General features: G+C 43.9%; 1 protein-coding gene and 1 pseudogene across 4 annotated transcripts; both read left to right on the forward strand.

Moving 5' to 3' along the window:
- On the forward strand, nucleotides 29–17690 carry LOC100515772 (protocadherin gamma-A1). Of its 4 annotated transcripts, none has more exons than XM_021084922.1 (3): nucleotides 29–740; nucleotides 3598–3686; nucleotides 9291–17690. In XM_021084922.1, exon 3 carries the CDS (start codon nucleotides 13362–13364, stop codon nucleotides 15798–15800), a length of 2439 nt encoding a protein of 812 aa, XP_020940581.1. In that variant the 5' UTR covers nucleotides 29–740; nucleotides 3598–3686; nucleotides 9291–13361; the 3' UTR covers nucleotides 15801–17690. The 4 variants fall into 4 exon arrangements, with proteins under 4 accessions (XP_020940581.1, XP_020940580.1, XP_020940583.1 ...); XM_021084921.1 differs by having other exon boundaries at nucleotides 29–684; XM_021084924.1 differs by having other exon boundaries at nucleotides 29–347.
- LOC102162730 lies at nucleotides 17837–20263 on the forward strand (annotated as a pseudogene).

Here is a 22883-nt window from a genome sequence, read left to right on the forward strand (position 1 = left end):
TTGGCCAGCGTGAACTCTCATCTCGCGAGAATTTGGCTTTACGCGATAAGAATGAGACTTTCATAAAGAGCTATCGGTTTGGAAATACTTAGAGGATACGATCCTGACCCCGCTAAGCCAGAACTTTTATCGAATCGCCCTGCGGCCGGATAGCTCCTAGGCTTCCAGATAGTTGCCGGAGATAGGGCGTCCGTGCGGAATGCGTCTTTGTTTCTGGAAACAACTCAGGTGCTCCCTAGGCTATATCCACTCTGGAGTCGCTACAAGAATTCATAACCAAACATGCAGTGGATTTTAAATACACAAATCAGTGGAGTAAGGACTTGCCGCCCACTGCGTAATTCTAAGTATGTGTATTGACTGTGAAAAATGTCCATAAGGAGCCCATGACTCAGGGTCCGTTTCTGTTTGAAGATACCCTGAGGAAACAGGGGTGATTCCTCTTCTTAATGTTTTGGACGTCGTTATACACGTAGACAGAGAAGGTGATGTTCTTCTGGAGGCCCATATTCATTTAGGACAGTTTTCTGAAAGATGAATGGTCTGATTAAAGTAGAATAGAATTGAAGTTATTACTCCCTGCCGCACATTTGCCAGTAATTTTTAAATTAGTTTGGAATTTTTAAATTCTGCCTCCGCTGTTTGGATAACTGTTTTCTACTTGCCTGTTCTTCAGGTGGTCAGGTATTCTTCAACATGTATTTATATACTTTGGCCTAACATGTTCTTCAGGTGGTCAGGTATTCTTCAACATGTATTTATATACTTTGTAACCGTTTACACTCATCCTATTCATTTCCATTTATTTTTTTAATAGGATCATTTTGGTAGAGTATCAGAGTCATTAAAATTTTAATTCCTGTCCTCTAGAATATTAACACCTAAGTTTGAGAACTCACTTAAAATGTGATTAACATTTACAAAATTCACTTTATTTCTTTATTTATTGTCTCCCTCATTCAAGATTGGAAGCTCCATGTTAATCAGGGATGTGATACCATGTACATTTGGTTCCAGTGCCGAGTATCCAAACGTGGAAGATGGAAAACATTTGCTATTTGAATGAAACAATGGCTCCATCCAGAAAAAAACAAATATAATCTAAATCCTCTAACAATTTGAGAGAGAAAATACATTCTATATCACCTTAAAATGAGATAGAGCCATTTAATATACATTTATTCTCCAGTCAAGGATGGTGCCAATTGTTATGAGGGGAGAGGTTTGCATCTAGCTTGTGTGAACGTATCCCTTTGGTTGTGGTAGACTGTGATACTGTGTATCACCTGGTGGAATTTAAACGGCTTTGCCATACTTGGGTCGTGTGGAAGTTCCCTGGCCAAGGCTATCCAACACATTGCACTTGCAGCCTGTGCCACAGCTGGGACAATGCTCTATCCTTAATCTGCTGCACTGCAAGGGAATTTCCCAGTTTGTTTTTTTCATGTTAAGATCGAAGGAAAATGATGCTCTTCCACATAATTGTACTTTAAAAATTTTTTGAATTATTTTTTCTTTCCTATATAGTTTATTACAGAATATTGAGTAGATTTCTGTCATGCAGATGTACTTTAGTTCTTTGTTCTGTAATGCATAAAGAATGTTAGCTGATGTATGTATAATTTCTTGGCTGATCTGTTCCCTCTTTTTGAAGGTGAAAGTTTCCAGTGTTCTTGTCCTTGAATTATATTTAACTTATTTCATAGATATAAGTTTAACATGCTAGTCTCTGCATAATGTTTTTTAACCCTATAAAACATGAGGCCATGCTTATACATGAAAATAATCCAGATATTGCTGTCCATTTTAATTGTCTAAGTTTTATGATGCTCAGATATCTTTGTCACAGAAAATAACTTGAGGTGAATTCTCTGCAGTTCTGAGTTATGAAAAGTATGATGTATTTCAGTTAGTAAACCTTTAAAAGGAAGATTGTCAGAGATAATTAAAAGGATCAACTGAAGTTTCCCCTAAAGTATCTGCATCCTTCAGTCCTGAAACCTATTTTCTGCTTTCAGTTCACATTTTCTGAATGCTGGTTGTTTTTGTTGTTGTTGTTGTTTTGTTTTTTGTCTCTTTTTTAGGGCCACACTGGAAGCACATGGAAGTTCCTAGACCAGAGGTCAAATCAGAGCTGTAGCCACTGGCTTACACCTACATCTGCAATAGCAATGCCAAATCCAATCCACATCTGCCACAGCTCATGGCAATGCTGGATCCTTAACCCACTGAGCAAGGCCAGGGATTGAACCTGCATCCAAATGGATACTAGTCAGATTCATTTCTGCTGAGCCACGACAGGAACTCCTGAATGCTATTTTTTGAGGGATAATTACATTGATCCTAAAGCTAAGGGCTTTGCCCTATCACCATTACCTTAATGTCTATTGATAAATCCACTTTTTTTTTTATCAAATCACTTGATGTATAGAAACACTGAGCTGATGAAGGAATTACACTCCTGTATTTGTTCCATGGAATATCGGGATACAAGTGAGCCAAAGCTTTAGGGGGAGCAGTATCTTCCCCAGTGTGTTAACAAGTCTCAAAGACTTCCTACCTATGATTAAGGAGTAGACAGTCAGGCTAATGCTCTATGATTGAAAATGCCCTTTAATAATCTTTGACGTTTCTTACACTGTGGAGGTTAAAATTGTGAGTTATGGAAGAAGCTTTTGCTTATATTTTGGAGATATAAAATTATAGGAGTGAGGAAATAGCAAATACCCCCCAAAAGTACTCCTATATGCTGTTGTGCATACGCAGTAAAAGCAGGTTAACTAACATATAGCAGTGTCCTGTATCAGTAGGATGCTTTCTATAGAAAAAAAGACCAACCTGATTTACCCTGGTTTAAACAATAAAAGAATGTATTGTCTCAAAAACCAGGTAGACTAAAGCAGTTCTGTCCAATAGAAATATAATGTGAGCCACAGATGAAAGCTGCATTATTAAATTATCTAGTAAGCCCCTTAAAATGGCAAAAGGAAACATGTGAAATTAATTTCAATAATTTTTTTTGTCTTTTTAAGGCTGCACCCATGACATGTGGAAGTTCCCAGGCTAGGGGTTGAATTGGAGCTATAGCTGCCAGCCTACACCACAGCCACAGCAATGCAGGATCCAAGCCTCATCTGCAACCTACACCACAGCTCATAGCAACGCCGGGTCCTTAACCCACCGAGCAAGGCCAGGAATCAAACCCACACCCTCATGGACACTAGCCATGTTCTTTACTGCTGAGCCACAACAAGAACTCCTCAATAACATTTTATTTAACTTAATTATCAAAATTTTATTTCAACATATAATCACATAGAAATTACTAATGATATATTTTACATAGTTATTTTGTACTCAATCTCCAAATCTGGTGTATATTTTACGCTTATCGCACATCTCAGTTTGGCCTAGCCAGGTTCCAAGCGCTCAGTCACCTTGAGATGAGCCACAATTCAAGTGCGGGTGACTACTGTATCAGACAGTTCCAGAAGTATGCCTGTCTTTAGCATGATAGAATCATGGCCTCGCCCAAATTGTGTAGCTCTTCCTAATTTTGGACCATGTGCATTTATTTATACTTTATTATTCTTTCAGCTTTGCCCTCTTCTCCTTGTACACTTCCCAAGTCTGTGGTCATAAGAAACCTGCCAGCAGTAATGGAGGACCTTCCTTTCTTGTCCATGGTAAGTTCAGAGGGTGACTCTCCCCGGCCAAAATCTGTCTTTCAATTTGATTGGACCAGCTTAGGCCATGTACCTATCTCTGGCTCCATGCTAGTCACCAGGGGAACACCCTAAGTGTGTGATTTTCAAAATAGTGGGGACAGAGGGGCATTTGATGATGTTTTGGAGATGTTTTGATTGTTGCATCTGTGGCAGTGGGATCTACTGGTATCTAGCGGGTAGAGGCCCAGGCATGCTGGTAAATATCCTACACTGCACTCACCATCCATCCCCCACACATAGTTATCTGGCTTAAAATAGTACCAGGGTTGAGAAACCTTGCCTTAAGCTTTATTTTTAAATTATCAGTTGTTGTAATTGTTTTGTTAATTGTTTAACAATTATAATTGTTTGAAATACTGACAAGAGGAATAAGCACATTTTTAGTTTTGACCTATCAAAACCTACTAGGGCTGTGAATAGGTTCAGCTTCCCCTTAGGTTCATGGAGGGTAAACCCCATGAACACGGTGTTAGGAGAGAGGAAAGGGCATGAGCAAGTGTCTTAATCTATTTGAGCTGCTGTTAGAAAATACCATAAACTGAATGGCTTATAAAGAACAGAAATTTGGATTTCCCATCGTGGCACAGCAGAAATGAATCCAACTAGTATCTGTGAGGATGCGGATTCAATCCCTGGCCTTGCTCAGTTGATCAGGGATCTGGCGTTGCAGTGATATGTTGGAGCTGGTTGTAGATGGGTTCACATCCTGCTTGGCTGTGGCTGTGGTGCAGACTGGCCGCTGTAGCTCCGATTCAACCCCTAGCCTGGGAATCTCTGTATGCCTCAGGTGCGGCCCTAAAAAGAAAAAAGAAAAAAAAAAAAAAAAAGGAGCAGAAAGATATTTCTCGTTCTGGAGGCTGAGAACTTCCAGATAAAGGCACTGGCAGCCTGATGTCTGGTGAGGGCAGGCCCCCTTGTGGACAGATAGCAGTCTTTGTTTGCTGTAACCTGACAGGGTGGAAGGGGGGAGGGAGCTTCCACAGGCTCTTTTACAAGGGCACTGATGCCATAAGGACTCCACCCTCGTGACCTGATCACCCCAAAGCCCTGCTTCTCAATACCATCACGTTGATTAGGTTTCAACATGTGAGTTTTGAGGGGACATAAATATTCAGTCCATAGAGGCAGAGCAATGGTGCCCATGAAAGAGCTGGTTACTGCGAGGATTACAGTAGTATGCATGTGATTCCAAAAAGATACAAATGATCAAGAAGCACATGAAAAGATGCTCAGCATTATTAATCGTTAGGCAAGGACATAGAATAATGAAATTCTTGTGTACTGTTGGTGACTGTACCCCGGAAGGGTACAGCCACCATGGAAAACAGTTGATAGTTCCTCAAAAAATTAAAAACAGAATTACCACATGATCCAGCAATTCCACTTCTGTGGATATACCCCAAAGAATTGGAAGCAAGGTTCAAAGACATATTTGTACGCTCATGTTCATAGCTGCCTTATTCACAATGGCTAAAATTTAGATGCACCCTAAGTGTCCATCAATGAATGCTTAAGTAAAACATGGTATATGTACATATAATAGAATATTATCTAGCCTTAAAAAGAAAGGAAGTTATTTCTTTTTTATTTTTTAGGGCCACACCCGCGGCATATGGAGGTTCCCAGGCTAGGGGTCAAATTGGAGCTACAGCTGCCAGCCTACACCACAGCCACGGCAATGCCAGATCTGAGCCATGTTGGTGACCTACACCACAGCTCACGGCAACGCCAGACGCTTAACCCACTGAGCGAGGCCAGGAATCAAACCCGCATCCTCATGGATCCTAGTCAGGTTCGTTAACCGCTGAGCCACGACAGGAATTCCAGCAATTCTTTTTTTTAGTTCAAGTATGACTGGCCGACAACACTGTGTTATTTCCAGATACACAACATAGTCATTTGATATTTCTGTACATTGTAAAATGGTTACCACAATAAGTCTGTTACCATACAAATTATTACAGTATCATTGACTGTATTTCCCATGCTGTCCATTTCATCCTGGTGACTCATTTATTTTGTAATTGGAAATTTGTACCTTTTAATATCCTTCACGTCTTTCACTTATCTTCCCACCCCTCTCCCTTCTGGCAACCACCTATTTGTTCTCTATATCTGTGAATCTGTTTCTCTTTTGTTATGTTTGTTCCATTTATTTTGCTTTTTAAAATTGCACATGTAAGTGAAATCATACTATATTTGTCTTTTTCTGTTTGACTTATTTCAGTTGTCATGATACCATCTAGGTCCAGCGACATTTTCACAAATGACAAGATTTCATTCTTTTTATGACTGCATATGTATACACTGCATCTTATTTATGCTTTCATTTATTGATGGACGCTTAGGTTGTTTCCATATCTTGGCTATTATAAATAATGCTGCAGTGAGCATAGCGGTGCATATGTCTTTTCAAAGTGGGGTTTTCATTTTCCTCAGAAATATACCCAGAAGTGGAATTGCTGGATCTTGTGGTAGTTCTATTTTTAATATTTAAGGAACCTCTATATCGTTTCAAACACAAAGGGAATTCTGACATGTGCTGCAACGTAGATGGACTTTGAGGATATTAGGCTGTGTAAAATAAGTCAATCACAAAAAAGACAAAGACTGTATGATTCCACTTACATGAGGCATTTAAAGTAGTTAAAATCATAGAGACAGTGAGTAGAATGGTGTGTGCCAGGGCCTGGAGAGAGGGGAGAATGAGGAGTTACTATTTAATGGGTATAGGTTTCAGTTTTACAAGATAAAGAGTTCTGATGGATGATGGTGGTGGTTGCACAGCAGTGTGAATGTATTTAATAGCACTGAACTGTACATTTAAAAATGGTTAGGTTAGGAGTTCCCCTTGCGGTGCAGTTGGTTAATGATCCAGTTGTTTCTGTGAAGGTGCCAGTTTGACCCGTGGCCTGGTGCAGTGGGTTAAGAATCCTCTGCTGGGAGTTCCCATCCTAGCTCATCGGTAACAAACCCGACCAGTATCCATTAGGATTCAGATTCCATCCCTGGCCTCTCTCAGTGGGTTAAGGATCCGGTGCTGCTGTGAGCTGTGGTGTAGGTATCTCCCGAGGCTCAGATCCCGAGTTCCTGTGACTATGGTGCAGTGAAGACTGGCAGCTGCAGTTCCGATTTTTTTTTTTTTTTTGTCATTTTTCCATTTCTTGGGCCACTCCCTCGGCATATGGAGGTTCCCAGGCTAGGGGTCAAATCGGAGCTGTAGCTGCCAGCCTACTCCAGAGACACAGCAACGCAGGATCCAAGCCTCGTCTGCAACTTACACCACAGCTCACGGCAATGCTGGATCGTTAACCCACTGAGCAAGGGCAGGGATCGAACCTGCAACCTCATGGTTCCTATTCGGATTCGTTAACCACTGCGCCACGATGGGAACTTCTGCAGTTCTGATTTTACCCATAGCCTGGGAACTTCCATATTCCTTGGGTGCAGCCCTAAAAAGCAAAAACAAAGAGGAAAAAAGGAAGGAAGGAAGGAAGGGAAGAAAGAAAGAAAGGAAGAAGAAAGAAAGAGGAGTTCCCGTCGTGGCTCAGTGGTTAACAAACCCGACTAGCATCCATGAGGACTCAGGTTTGATCCCTAGCCTCGCTCAGTGGATTAAGGATCTGGTGTTGCTGTGAGCTGTGGTGTAGGTTGCAGACGTGACTCGGATCCCATGTTGCCGTGGCTGTGGCATAGGCGGCTACAGCTCTAATTCAACCCCTAACCTGGGAGCCTCCATATGCCTCCAATGTGGCCCTAAAAACCAAAAAGACAAAAAAAGAAAAAAAAAAGGGAGTTCCCGTCGTGGCGCACTGGTTAACGAATCCGACTAGGAACCATGAGGTTGCGGGTTCAGTCCCTGGCCTTGCTCAGTGGGTTAAGGATCCAGCATTGCCGTGAGCTGTGGTGTAGGTCACAGACTCGGCTCGGATCCCACGTTGCTGTGGCTCTGGTGAAGGCTGGTGGCTACAGCTCTGATTAGACCTCTAGCCTGGGAACCTCCATATGCCTTGGGAAGAAGCCCTAGAAAAGGCAAAAAAAAAAAAAAAGAAAGGTAGGAAGAAAAAGGAAAAAGAATCCCGAGTTGCTGCAGTTGCATTACATCTTTGGCTGGGACTCAATCCCCGGCCCAGGAACTTCCATACGCAGCCAGTGTGGCTGAAAAAGGGTGGCCAGGGGGCGGCTAAGTTGGCAAATTCTATGTGTATTTTACCACAATTAAAAACTGTATTTGGGGGAGTTCCCGTCGTGGCGCAGTGGTTAACGAATCCCACTAGGAACCATGAGGTTGTGGGTTTGGTCCCTGCCCTTGCTCAGTGGGTTAACAATCCGGCGTTGCCGTGAGCTGTGGTGTAGGTTGCAGACGTGGCTCGGATCCTGTGTTGCTGTGGCGCTGGCATAGGCCAGAGGCTACAGCTCCGATTCGACCCCTAGCCTGGGAACCTCCATATGCCTCGGGAGCGGCCCAAGAATAGCAAAAAGACAAGACAAAACAAAACAAAACAAAAAACACTATATTTGGGAGGTCCCACTGTGGCACGACAGGATCAGTGGCATTTTGGGGTTCTGCCGCAGGTTTGATTCCCTGGCCCAGCACAGTGGGTTAAGGATCCCATGTTGCCACAGCTGTGGCTTAAATCACAACTGCTGCTGGGATCTGAATCCTGGCCTGGAAACTCCGTATGCCAAGGGGTAGCTAAAAAAAAAAAAAAAAAAAAGTATATTTATTTTAAAAGTTTGCATAAGTATCTTTACATCAGTAATTATATAGTGCAATTACATACCAATACTTTAAAATTTCTATTGTTATTTTCTACCTATTTATAGTGTAAATTTCTTTTATACAATAGCATTTACAGTGAGAATTTACTTTTTTGTTTGGTTCTTTCCTATGAAGTTACTGGGCTAGGGGTCCCAAGGGAGCTGCAGCTGCCGGTCTATACCACAGCCACACCAGGTCCAACCTGCATCTGTGACCTACAGCATAGCTTGTGGCAACGCCAGATCCTCAACCCACTCATCAAGGTCAGAGATCAAACCTGCATCCTCACGGACACTGTGTCAGGTTCTTAACCCTCTGAGCCACAACAGGAACTCTGTGAATTTCCTTGTCTCATGTAAATTTCTTTTTACAATGGGTAATTCCTTGAGTAAAAAAAAAAAGAAAAAAGAAAAAGAAGCATCAATAGTTTTTTCAGAAGGAAGTGTCAAAAGGGAAATTCTGTAAGAATTTTTACGTCAACATGAATTTTAATAAAACATTTGATTTAAATTTGTTCAGATACCATTCTACTAATGTTTTGTCAAAAGGAGTGACTTGTAGCCTTTGGACTAGATCACGGTATTGTAAATAAGCCCCCAAAGAAAGCAGAGTCGCCTGTGAGGACTTTGAGAAATAAATGACCAGCGGTCGATCTCGGGCTGGACCTCTGGGTGCCGCTGTTGGCCGACCCGAGGCTGGAGCGAAACAAAGGAGTCCCTGCGGCGATTCGGCCGCAGAGATCCCTGCCGACTTTTGAAAAACACATCAGCAGCGGGCTCTGCATGCCATCTCTCCCACAGTCTGTTCCAGATATCTGGGCAGGGGGAGCCGCTGCCTCTTCTTTCCAGCGCACCTTGGTAATCCCGGGAGTGACAGCAACGAGGTGCATTCGGATCCACAAAGCAGCATCGAGAAGAGAGGAAGCCTCCTCACCCGTAGGCGGTACGGTAGGTGCCGGAGCGCAGGAAGCCTTGCTTCCCCTCCCGTTGGCTTTGCTCAGCCTAGTGAACGATTCTAGAAGAGATAGCTAAGGATTTAAAAGTGGAGAATCTCACCCGAGATGTGCATCTCGTGACCAGAACCTTGGGCGGGTGCTGAGAAGCCTCTACTGCCAGCCAAGAGAGCAGGGAGAAACAAGAGAATGACAGAGGAGATTAGCCGATAGGCCAGAGGAAGCCCCGAGGCTCCTGGAATCTGAAACCGCAGTGGAAATCCTAGAAATGCTTTTCATATAAATGTATTTATCCTGGATATAAATAACGTACGGATATTCGTGCAGCCCTTTTGTTTTGAAAATTCAGGAAGACATCTGAATAGGGGCAAAGTTTATTCCTAAACTGCAGTAGATATGGATGCTGCAAGTAATTCTCTACAGATTTATCGGTTTAGTTTCCATTAACGATCTCCCCCCACTGCCAGAAGTAAAAGAGAGCGCCAGGGCAGTAAATACTCTGGTCGTTTATTGGAGAAGTCTGACTGCTGGAGCAGCACTGCCACGCTTAGTGGTGAGGAGAGGCAGGGCGCTCAGGGCAAGGTGCAAGTCTTGGATGCTAATGCCAGTCCTCTGAACCTGAACCACAAGAGTTCAGCAGAGACCGTCTGCAGGAAGACTTGCCCTCCAGCTCCTTGTCTGCATTCTTCAGCTCATCCCTGCTGATGCAGATGACACCCTTAGGGGGGAGGTCTCCATGCTTTACAGTCTCACAGGGCATTCAGAACAGATCCAGCAACAGCAGCACTGTCTCTGAGTTTGAAGAGTGACAGTTACGTCCCGGCATAGAAGAGAAGCCTGGAGAGCGTTAAGAGCCTATTTCACAATCCTGCTTGAACTGGAGGTTGAGAACTAATATGCAGTACCTGACTAGACTTTCATAGGGTGTCTAGTCCTGTTAAAGAGCTAAGAACTGTGGTTGCACTAATCCAAATAGCCGGACTCAGCAAGTTGCTTAAAGGGAGAGGTGAAAGATGTCGTGAAGAGTAATAAACACACAGCCAAACATCACCGCTGGCAGATGGAATTGTAAACTGGGAGCAGACGTGCAATTACGACGTCACCAGCAAGGGCAGGCTGTCCTCTAGTGCCAGCATCGGCCTGCAGGTAACCCACATCCACAAAAACCCTCGAGTTTTCCAGCCGTCCTACCGCATGGTCCAGGTGACAGGGACCACTTACCCAGAGCCTCTGTTGCACACTTCAGCGCTTCTGACTCGAACTTGGAGCCTAAGCACCTCCTCTTCTTTCCTGACCGTCGACCTGGGTGGTGTTGTCTTACGTGTGGGTGAGCATAGAGCACGGAGGTGTTCACTGTCGCCTGCGTTTGTGCTGACTCTGCGGCCCATGACCAGGTTCACCTGGGCTTGCTATCATCCTGAGCCTGCCCGTGATGGTGGACCACCGCTGCAAAAACATGCAGAAGATGCGCTGTACGAGGAGCTGCAGCTGGAAGTCATGTCCCTCAACGATGGGGGACCATGTAGTATGCAGCCCAACTGCCTGGTGCCCAAGGTGGACACTGACTGGGGTGCAATGCCTGACTGTTCTATCAGGTACTTCAGACCACTAATCTGACTCTTGAACCTGACGATGCACCAGAGCAAGATGTGCACTGCAGCACTGGGGTGACAGAGACACTGCTGTCTGGGGCTTGCTGGTCACCATGCTCAGTGATGGCAGTTGTCATGCTCCACCAGTCTTTCCCTCCCATTTCAGGGGTTGTGGCTGCACCTGCGACCACCTGGCATCTACTGCCAGAGCTATAGTTTTACCTGCTTGTGGCCTTGGCCTTGATCTTCCTGCTTTTCCTCTTAGCAGTGACTCTGGCCATTGCCCAGTGCCTGCGATGCTCCTCCAACCCTGCTTTCAGCCTGGTCTCTGGTCCAAGCCTGAATTTAAGTTGCTGTCACTTCAACAAGAGAGATTTGCCCTATTTCTATAACCGATATTACATTGGATTCAAAGGTATACCTCTGAGGCTTAACACTTCTGTTTCATAAATATCAACCTGCTGTAAGCAATCCTGCTATAATTTTTTGTTGTGTTGAGGGGCATGAGGAGAGTTCTCCAAGTCTCTTTGCTAGTTTCTATGTGTATTTTGATTTGTTTCATTAGCCCAGAAAATTCCTTTGGGCAAAACTTAATGTATATTCTGAAAAGTTATGATTCCTACTAAAGAGATTTTCCTTGTAATTTTGATGGAGGCAGTACATCTTTAGGTTTCTATTCTTGGGCTCCATTATGCTTGTTGTTGAGGAGCTGAGAAACTATAGATTGGTTACATAGGAACAGAATTCTCTCCCCAAGAACTTTTCTTGTTTCCTTTCTTTCATCATTTTCCAGACATGGTGCCCATGGGTTGGCTGCCAGTATCTGGCCCAATATCTGTTCTTAAAAAATGTCAACGTCTGAAATGCAGAGATCATTCTTTCCTCACTTTTGTGTAAAGATAAATAAATCACACTAATCCCCAAGACATTTTAGTTAGTAATCGTTTACTCATTTTGCAATAAGTAAGAGAAGGAAGGAAATCTAATTTTAAAATCTTGCTGTTTTAGAAAAACAACCTCTCTTGGAGAAAATATTGTGTGGATGTAAGACAGTACATATTACCTTAATGTAGCCTCTCTAAAAATAAAGATGTGGCCTTTTTCTTTTCAGTTTTGAAAAGTAATATCACTACCTCTTGTGTCTCTTAAAGTCTAAATCAGCTATTGATAGGATATTTTTCCAGTGAAATTCCGAGACCCTAGTGTTATTTTATTCAAAACATATTACTTTCAGGTGAGTTAAAGTTTTTTTTAAAAGCCCATATTAAAGGTCTTTTTAAAAGCACATAGTACATAGACACTTAAGTAAAAGAGGAAAAGTAAAGATGGAGTAAAACATGTCTTTCAAATTCCAAGGTCTCTGCTAAATATTCAGAGCACAATGGATAGGAAATGGGACAGTCCCAGTTTTAAAGCCTTGCTTACACTCTAAAAGTTTTTTTTCCCTTCACTTTCTTTCACTCTGTAGTCAAAAGGCAGTTTTCCATATGATCTGGGAAATTATCACATGGTCAAGATATACGACAGGGGTGTTCCCATCGTGGCTTAGCAGTTAACAAACCCGACTAGAATCCATGAGTTGCAGGTTCGATCCCTGGCCTCGATGAGTGGGTTAAGCATCTGGCGTTGCCGTGAGCTGTGGTGTAGGTCGCAGATGCTGCTCGGATCCCACGTTGCTGTGGCTCTGGCATAGGCTGGCAGCTACAGCTCTGATTGGACTCCTTGCCTGGGAACCTCCATGTGCCACGGATGCAGCCGTAAAAAGGCAAAAAAAAAAAAAAAAAAGAAAAAGAAAAAGAAAAAAAAGAAGTATTATAGAAGAAGCGGAGGTAGGAATTTTCCTCCTTTTGTTGTATTTCCTGAATAGCAAATAGGGAAAGCAGATAGCTTGGGAAGACTGGAATTCTTCCCAAGAATTGTAATGTTGTAACGGAGCAATATGTAGATATAATTAATTAAATGAACATAGTCATTTTTCCTTTTCATAGTTATATTGTATACTTCTTAGCTATTCTTGAAAATAAACTAAGGAAAGATCAGGTTAACGAGAGGACAAGTTTGTTATCTAGGAGTGCAGTAACAGTTAGGGCTCTGGGTGTCGCTGTTCACTAGTCTGGGAGATAGAGGCGGCGCACACGGGGAGGGGGCTTCCGAGAACCTTCATCACCGCCAGGCTGGAAACAGTCTCCCTGGGGCTGCCGAGATCCTACTTCTGGACCACTTTGTGCTGTGAATTCTCCTGAAAAGTCAGCTAATTTAGACTCAGAAAAGCAGAGAAACAATCCCCTTGGTGCCGGACTGGGAGAAAATCACAAAGCAAGAGAGCAATGGCGATTCGAGTGAAGGCGCTCGGCGGCAGCAGGCTGGTCCTGCTGTTCCTTTCTCTGGGGCTCTTGTTGGCAGCCCAGGCTGGGAAGATCCTCTACTCGGTACCCGAAGAGACAGACAAAGGTTTCTTCGTGGGCAACATTGCCAAAGACCTGGGGCTACAACCTCAGGAGCTGGCGCAGCGCGGAGTCCGCATCGTCTCCAGAGGTAGGACGCAGCTCTTTGCTCTGAACGCGCGAAGCGGCAGCCTGGTCACCGCGGGCCGCATAGACCGGGAGGAGCTCTGCGCCCAGAGCGCACGGTGTTCGGTGAATTTTAATGTCTTGGTGGAGGATAAAATGAAGCTTTTCCCTGTGGAAGTGGAAATAATTGATATTAATGACAATACTCCCCAATTCCAATTAGAGGAAGTAGAATTTAAAATGAATGAAATAACCACTCCAGGTACCAGGATCCCTCTGCCTTTTGGGCAAGACCTTGATGTGGGTATAAATTCGCTCCAGAGCTACCAGCTCAGCTCCAACCCTCATTTCTCCCTGGATGTGCAACAGGGATCCGATGGGTCCCAACAGCCAGAGATGGTACTGCAGAGTCCCCTAGATAGGGAAGAAGAAGCTGTCCACCACCTCCTCCTCAGTGCTTTTGACGGAGGCAGCCCAGTCCGTTCAGGAACCCTCCGAATTCGCGTTCAGGTGGTGGATGTAAATGACAACCCTCCAACATTTACTCAAGCACAGTATCTCACCAGTGTCCCTGAGAACCTGCCTCTGGGTACTCAGCTGCTCACGGTAAAAGCCACCGACCCAGACGAAGGAGCCAATGGCGAAGTAACATACTCATTTCACAATGTAGACCACAAAGTGGCACAAGTATTTCACTTGGATTCTTATACAGGAGAAATATCAAATAAAGAACCTCTGAATTTCGAAGAATACACAGTTTATCCAATGGAAGTTCAAGCTCAGGATGGTGCAGGCCTCATGGCCAGAGCTAAGGTGCTGGTCAAAGTTCTGGACATAAATGATAATGCCCCAGAGGTGACCATCACCTCTGTCACCACTGCAGTCCCAGAAAACTTTCCTCCTGGGGCCATAATTGCTCTTATCAGTGTGCATGACCAGGACTCCGGAGACAATGGTCACACTACATGTTCCATTCCTGGAAATCTACCCTTTAAATTAGAAAAGTTAGATGATAATTATTACCATTTGGTGACAGAAAGGACAATGGACAGAGAACTTACCTCCAGGTACAACATCACAGTAACAGCAACGGATCAGGGAACTCCAGCTCTATCTACCGAAGCACACATTTCACTGCAAGTGACAGATATCAATGACAACCCTCCTGTCTTCCCCCAAGACTCCTACTCGACCTACATTCCAGAAAATAACCCCAGAGGTGCCTCCATTTTCTCTGTGACAGCTTCCGATGCTGACAGCGATGAGAACGGGCAAATCACTTATTCCCTGGCGGAGGATACCATCCAGGGGGCGCCTCTATCCTCCTATGTCTCCATCAACTCAGACACCGGAGTCCTGTATGCGCTGCGCTCCTTCGACTATGAGCAGTTCCGGGATCTTCATCTGAGAGTGATGGCTCATGACAGAGGAGACCCGCCGCTCAGCAGCAACATGTCACTGGGCATATTCCTGCTGGACCAGAATGACAACACGCCTGAGATTCTGTACCCCGCCCTCCCCACCGATGGCTCCACGGGTGTAGAGCTGGCACCCCGCTCCGCAGAGCCCGGCTACCTGGTGACCAAGGTGGTGGCGGTGGACAGAGACTCGGGCCAGAACGCCTGGCTGTCCTACCGCCTGCTCAAGGCCAGCGAGCCCGGGCTCTTCGCGGTGGGGCTGCACACGGGCGAGGTGCGCACAGCGCGGGCCCTGCTGGACAGAGACGCCCTCAAGCAGAGCCTGGTGGTGGCGGTCCAGGACCACGGCCAGCCCCCCCTCTCGGCCACCGTCACGCTCACCGTGGCCGTGGCTGATAGCATCCCCGACGTCCTGGCTGACCTGGATAGCCTCGAATCTCCCGCCAGCCCCGATGACTCAGGCCTCACGCTGTACCTGGTGGTGGCGGTGGCGGCGGTCTCCTGTGTCTTCCTGGCCTTTGTCATCGTGCTGCTGGCGCTCAGGCTGAGGCGCTGGCACCTGTCGCGTGTGCTGCAGGCGTCAGGAGGCGGACTGGGTGGCGTGCCCGCGTCCCACTTCGTGGGCGTGGACGGGGTGCGGGCTTTCCTGCAGACCTATTCGCACGAGGTGTCGCTCACCGCGGACTCGCGGGGGAGCCACGTGATCTTCCCGCAGCCCAACTATGCGGACACGCTCATCAGCCAGGAGAGCTGCGGGAAAAAGGATTTTCTCTCAGCACCTCAATCTTTACTTGAAGACAAAAAGGAAACATTTTCTCAGGTAAACTTTTCAGAGTAAATTTATCTAGAAAAAAAATAATTCCTGAGTTTACTTACTTGCTTTGACCCTGTACTACTAACACGTCTCTATTTTTCATATATCTTCATAGATTTGTCTTTACAGATCCTGGGAAATCATTATGGTTTATGTCCAAGTATATGTATAATTGTTCCTTCAAAAAGGAGATTGTAATTAATCATGAGTAGGTGGTTGGGCTAAAGAGCCCTGCATCAGAAACAGAGGTTTGGTGTCTAACATTTCTTGCTTGCTTCTGGCCAAAAAAAATGTATTTTTCTCTGTTTACTGTTCTCTTATCTGTCAAGGACTGGGTTTGACTAGGAAAGGGCCACCAGTGTGTATGTGACTCACACTGTTTTCAAATGTCCTTAAGTTATAAACATCTAATTTATCCCTAAATTTAATGCCCATGTCATCTGTCAGGGTGATGCTTTATTTGAGGGTATTTGATGAAGTAATGATTGTCTAAAGTAGTATTTTTTTTTCTTTTTAGGGCATATGTAGGTGCCCAGGCTAGGGGTCGAATCAGAGCTGTAGCCACTGGCCTTTGCCACAGCCACAGCAACCCAGGATCCGAGCCATGTCCGTGACCTACACTACAGCTCACACCAACGCCAGATCCTTAACTCACTGATCGAGGCCAGGGATAGAACCTGCGTCCTCATGGATGCTGGTCAGATTCGTTTCCACTGAGCCACCATGGGAACTCCTCTTTTTCTTTTTTTAAATGATTTTTATTTTTTCCATCGCAGTTGGTTTACAGTGTTGTGTCAATTTTTACTGTACAGCAAAGTGACCCAGTCACACACACACACACACACACACACACACACACACACACATTCTTTTTCTCACATTATCATAAAGTAGTGTTTTAAGTTGTATTTTAAAATTATATCAATAAGCGGCAACTTTAAACTATTGTTGAATATCTTAGCCCTTTGTTTAGTCATTTCTTTTGATATGTTTTATGCATGCTCAAGAGTACATCAAATGTTTAAGTAACTTATGAAATGAAGTAATAAAATGAATGCAGAAAGTTTACTCTGTAACTTGAGAAGTAGTTTGAAGCCTCCTGACTTGTATATTGTGCCTATAATGTAAACAACTAACACAGGTCAAGAATATATTCCATTTTAATACGTGTTAGCTCTTCACAAGAAATGCATCACAGAGGGATAAGTTCATGCTTTGACATGCTTACTCTCTTCCAATAAATTAAGGAGATATATAAAATATAAAAAGAAGAAAGCAGAGGCATTATAAGGCACAAATCAAAGGTGAATATACAAATGGACTGAAGATGGGACAGAACGTGGTGAGTTGGGCTAAAACTGGAGTGAGAATTCTAATCTTGGACTTAGATGAAGGCAGTGAAGTTTGAGGGATTGTTCCAGCAGCCTAATAGGGACAGAAAGACTTTGGGCTCCACAAGGAACCTGAACTAGGCTTACGCTTTGAATCTAAAATAAGCAATTAAGCCCCTCAGCTATTTACAAAGGGGGAATCACGTAAAAATGTTGCCTGCAGTTCCTATAGTCAGAATTTGTTGCAAGACACAGACCCAGGGTGTTAAGCAGACACCAATGCTGGCTTCGGAAAATGAACACTACGTCTCTCAGGCCTGAGCTGTGATACTCAGAATACCACTGTTGAATACCAATAACATGCCATTTAAAGACCTAGTTATGGCCTGGGACCTGGTGTCTTCTGGAACTTATTGCTAATGAGAATTTTCTGTCAACAAATTGTCATTATTTTTTAGGTAATCTTTGTTTTCTCTGGTGGTTTTTAAAAAGTTTCTATCATTCTTGCTGTGCGTCTAAGTGTGGATTTTTATTTTCTGTTTGGTACCAAGAGTGTACTCTCAATAACATAAGTTGTTGTAACTGACATTTTTCTCCTCTCTTATAATTTAAAACTTTGATTCTGTGTATTTGTAAATGAGCTTTTTACCTATAAAACATTGAGATTGTCACGTTGGATGATTTTTTAAATCCACCTATTATGCTGAGAAAATAACATGCTTAAAACAAAATTATACTGAAATTTGAAAATAAAGTTATAGATAGATACACACATACACACACTCCACGAACAAGAAAGCAGTCATGTCAATAGTAATATAACACCAAAGTAGTGTTTAAGGCAACATTAGTGATGACGATTTTTTTTTACTGACCTGATCATAATTATCAAAAGAACAACCAAAAGATATAAAAATTATGAGCTCCTATCACCAAATAATATAGCTTTGAGGATAATACCAGAATATTTCTAACATGGTTCCATAAGAAATGATATATCCGACAAGCAGAAAACTACTGGGCACACAGAAGATTTGAGCACCAGAATCTATAGGTTTTATGACAGATCTGTGTAGAATTCTATACGCAACAAATATAGAACCGCCATTTTCACGTGAAAATATGGAGAATCTACGACAGTTTACTACATAGTCATCACAAAGAAGCAAATTTCAAAGTACCAGTAATATACATGCCTTATAACATGTACTTAGATAACAAAATGGTTAGTATGAAAAAGGGAAGGGTTAGTAGAAGGGACAAACCTCCAGGTGTAAGAGGAATGAGGCCTTGGCACCTAATGGAGAGCGTGGAGGCGATAGTCGGATTGTATAATGGAGATTTGCTCTGAGTGGAAACTAATGCTCTCTCACCCACACAGAAAGGTGTACATGTGAGGTGATGGATGTTAACGGTGGTGGGAATTCACTCGGTAGGAGGAATCCTTTCACAATATACACTCATACCAAAGCATCATGTGGCACACTTTAAACACCTTACAATCTTATTTGTCAATTATACCTCAGAAAAGCTGGAAAAATCACAAAGCAAACATATTAAAGCAGTAAAAAAGGAAAAAAAATTGGACCCTTAAATCTACACGCCTAAATTACTCTTGGATATAAAAAAACACAATGGAAATAGAAACTACAAAAATTACGGTATTTATTTGAAATTGTGGAATGCAGCTAGAAGAGCATGGAGAGGTAAATTTATGGATGACAATAATAATTAAAAACAAATGAATTAAAGTAAGTGAATGTAGCTTGCCGCTCGAGAAACAAGGCAAGAAATATGTATCAACATACATTTCAAGAAAATAATGGGGATTTTGTGGGAGCAAAGTGGTAGTAGGTGCTCTTGGATCCTCACTGTTGCAGTTTCCCTGTCCAGCTTCCTCACAGTGGCCCAGTAGCAAAACAAAAGATGTCTGAATATACTGGGGTAAGAGAAGATAAGAATGGTGAGCTCCTTGAAGTACTATCAGAAGAGGATCGACCGTGCTGTGGCCCACAGTTACAGCCCAGGTTTTCAGGGGTGTGGGGGCTGCCCTGCAGAAATCCAGTGTCTCAGTATACGAGAGGCGTCTACCTGGTCGAAGGAATTCCGCATGCCCCTCATGCTGGCTACGGGAATCTGGTGTATGTTGTCAACTATCCTAAAGACAACAAAAGAAGAATGGATGGGACAGATCCTTCATCAGCTGTGACAGTGAAAAGAGAAGTCCAGACAACATCTGATGTAATAGTGTTGGGTCGCCCATGGAAAACAACCGAACAGGATCTAAAAGCATATTTTAGTACCTTTGGAAAGGTGCTTAGGGTTCAAGTCAAGAAAAATGTTAAAACTCATCACTCAAAGGGGTTTGGCTTTGTTCATTTTGTGGAATATGAAACCCAGGTGAAAGTCATATCACAGCGACATATGGTGGAGAGACAACGGTGTGACTGTAACCTTTGAAATTCTAAGCAAAGCCCAGATGAGCCTTTGCGAAGCAGAAGGGTGTTGGTTGGACATTGTGCAGAGGACATGACTGCTGATGCGTTACAGCAGTGGTGGCTGTCTTCATTCCAAGCCATTCAGGGCTTTTGCTTTTGTTACATTTGCAGATGATCAGGTCACCCGGTTTCTTTCAAGGTAGTAACCTGGGCAGAGAGATGACCTTGGTGCTTTTAGCGTTAATCCAGTGATGATGACTGCAGCCCAGGCAGCGCTACAGAGCAGCTGGGGTATGATGGGCATGAAGGTAGTCAGCAGAACCAGGCCCATCAGGTAAAAACCAAAGCCAAGAAAACATGCAGAGGGAGTCAAACGAGGCCTCTGGAAATAACTCTTATAGTGGTTCTAATTCAGCTGCAGCAGTTGGCTGGGGATCAGCATCAAATGCAGGGTCAGGCAGTGGTTTGTTTTATTTTGTTTTAATTTATGGCAGCTCCCATGGCATATGGAAGGTCCCCGGCCAGGGACTGAATCTGAGCCACCGCTGCCACCTACCCTACACTTGTGGCAATGCTGGATCCTTTAACCCACTGTGCTGGGCCAGGGGTCAAACCTATGCCTCCTCAGCAAACAGGGTGACTGCAGCAGTTGCATTCTTTTTTTGTTTTGTTTTGTTTTCTTGTCTTTTTGCCATTTCTTGGGCCGCTCCTGGGGCATATGGAGGTTCCAGGCTAGGGGTCCAATCAGAGCTGTAGCCGCCGGCCTATGCCAGAGCCACAGCAACACGGGATCCGAGCCACGTCTGCAACCTACACCACAGCTCACGGCAATGCCGGATCATTAACCCACCAAGCAAGGGCTGGGATCGAACCCGCAACCTCATGGTTTCTAGTCGGATTCGTTAACGACTGAGCCACAACAGGAACTCCTGCAGTTGCATTCTTAACACGATGCACCACAGCAGGAACTCCCAGGCAGTGGTTTTCTCTTCTTTTCTTTTTTGCTTTTTGGGCCACATGTGCAACATATGGAAGTTCCTGGGCTAGGGGTCAAATTGGAGCTGCAGCTCCAGGTCTAAGCCACAGGCACAGCAACATGGGATCCGAACCACTGCAACTCACACCACAGTTTGCAGCAGTGCCAAATCCTTAACCCACTGATCGAGGCCAGGATTGAACTTGCATCCTCATGGATACAAGTCAGATTCTTAACCTGCTGAGCCACAGTGGGAACTTCAAGCAGTGGTTTAAGTGGAGGCGTTCGCTCAAGCATGGGTTCCAATCCTTTGACTGGGGAATGTAGGCATTGGGTTGTGGTTGTTTGGTATAGACTGATGGAAATACAGTTTTTCTAAACTCATGGTGAGTATATTGTAAAATACATACGTACTAAGAATTTTCAAAGTTGGTTTGTTCGGTAGAGAGTATATTCAGCAGTATATTTAACATTTTCCTTTAGAAAAAGAGGAAGAGCTAAAGGAATTTTATGAGCTTTGTTACAGTGACACAAAAGGTTGAAATATTTGCTCAAAAGTGAGCTGCTGGAGTTCCCACTGTGGTGCAATTTGTCTGATTGGTAAACCAACACACTACAATTGATATTGAAAGGTTTCTCCCGTAATATTTTATCCTTGAACTTGTCAAGTGAATTCTTTACATGTTCAAAATGGAGACCATTTATTAAACTACGTTCTTTTCTCCTTGTTTTAATTTGAACCTCACAATATGGATTTTTTTCCTTAGGAAAATCTCCCTTTTGGAGATCATGGTGTCACAGTATTTGGTTCTTTTTGCTTTTTTTTTTTTTTTTTTTTTTTTGTCTTTTTGTCTTTTGTTGTTGTTGTTGTTGCTATTTCTTGGGCCGCTCCCGCGGCATATGGAGGTTCCCAGGCTAGGGGTTGAATCGGAGCTGTAGCCACCGGCCTACGTCAGAGCCACAGCAACGCGGGATCCGAGCCGCGTCTGCAACCTACACCACAGCTCACGGCAACGCCGGATCGTTAACCCACTGAGCAAGGGCAGGGACCGAACCCGCAACCTCATGGTTCCTAGTCAGATTCGTTAACCACTGCGCCACGACGGGAACTCCCCTGCTTTTGTTTTTTAACACGTGTGTCTCCCTTCATATATAAAAGTACAATATGAAGCCTTCATGTATCTCTGCAGTTCGTATCATTTCAAATGTTTATGGAAGAGACTTTGCGGAAAGTAGTGCTGTAAATATTCTGCCATGGGAATACTTCTGTCTGCATGTTTTCTCATTCGAGACCTCATCATCAGGCTACACAGGCTGCGTCTTTGATGGTGGATGTCCCATTTTTATCCATTACTCTTTATTGCATGGAGTCTATCAATGCTATGAACATGAGACTGATATGGAAGCAGAAGGCTGTTTGAATTTTTGAAACCTTGTGTGGGACTGATCGTGGTGCCAAGGCATGAAAGCCTAATAGAAATGACAAAAGGAGGGAGCACGTGAAGAGGCTTGGTGGTGTGTATGGATATTTTTTAACTTGGCGAGATGTGTCTCTCAATCCTGTGGCTTTGGTGAGAAAGTGTGCAGAGAGCAGTGATAGCAAATAATGCACAGATGTCTTTTGCATTCAGAGAACATTCACATCTGTTGGAAGACTTTGGGTTTTGTTCTTAAATAACCCACACTAGCTGAATGTGTTAAGTGAAATGATACCTGTAGCATTCCCCTATCCCATTGTCAATTGCTGTGCAAGCTTTATGGTGTGTTCTCTTCTGCTACTGATCTGTAGGCGTGGTAATTTGAACTGAAGTTAATGGGTTGAGAACACAGACTGAGCTTCTGGTGTACTTTGCGGGAGTACTTGGAAGCAGAGTTGACCAGTGACCTTGGGGTATGTCAAAGAAGGGTGGAAATTCTAATGTCTGTTAGATACTCATAAGAATGCTATTTGCTGCAGTTTTGTGTCCCTTGCTGGATGCTTTTTATGAGTAGTTAATGTCAGAAAGTCTTTTTTTTTTTTTTTTTCCTTTTTAGGGCTGCACCTGTGGCATATGGAAGTTTTCAGGCTAGGGATCAAATTGGAGCTGCAGCTGCTGGACTACACCACAGCCACAGAAACACAGGATCCGAGCCACGTTTTCAACCTATACCACAATTCATGGCAATACCGGTCTTTAAGCCACTGAGGCCAGGGGTGGAACTCACATCCTTGTGGATACTGGTCAGGTTCATAACCTGTTGAGCCACAACAGTAACTCCCATTGTGGGTTCTTAAATAAAATTGATTTCGTGGCACAGTGGTTAACGAATCTGACTAGGAACCATGAGGTTGCAGGTTCGATCCCTGGCCTCGCTCAGCGGG

The sequence above is a fragment of the Sus scrofa genome, chromosome 2 (assembly GCF_000003025.6).
Source record: "Sus scrofa isolate TJ Tabasco breed Duroc chromosome 2, Sscrofa11.1, whole genome shotgun sequence".
Taxonomy (NCBI): Eukaryota; Metazoa; Chordata; class Mammalia; order Artiodactyla; family Suidae; genus Sus; species Sus scrofa.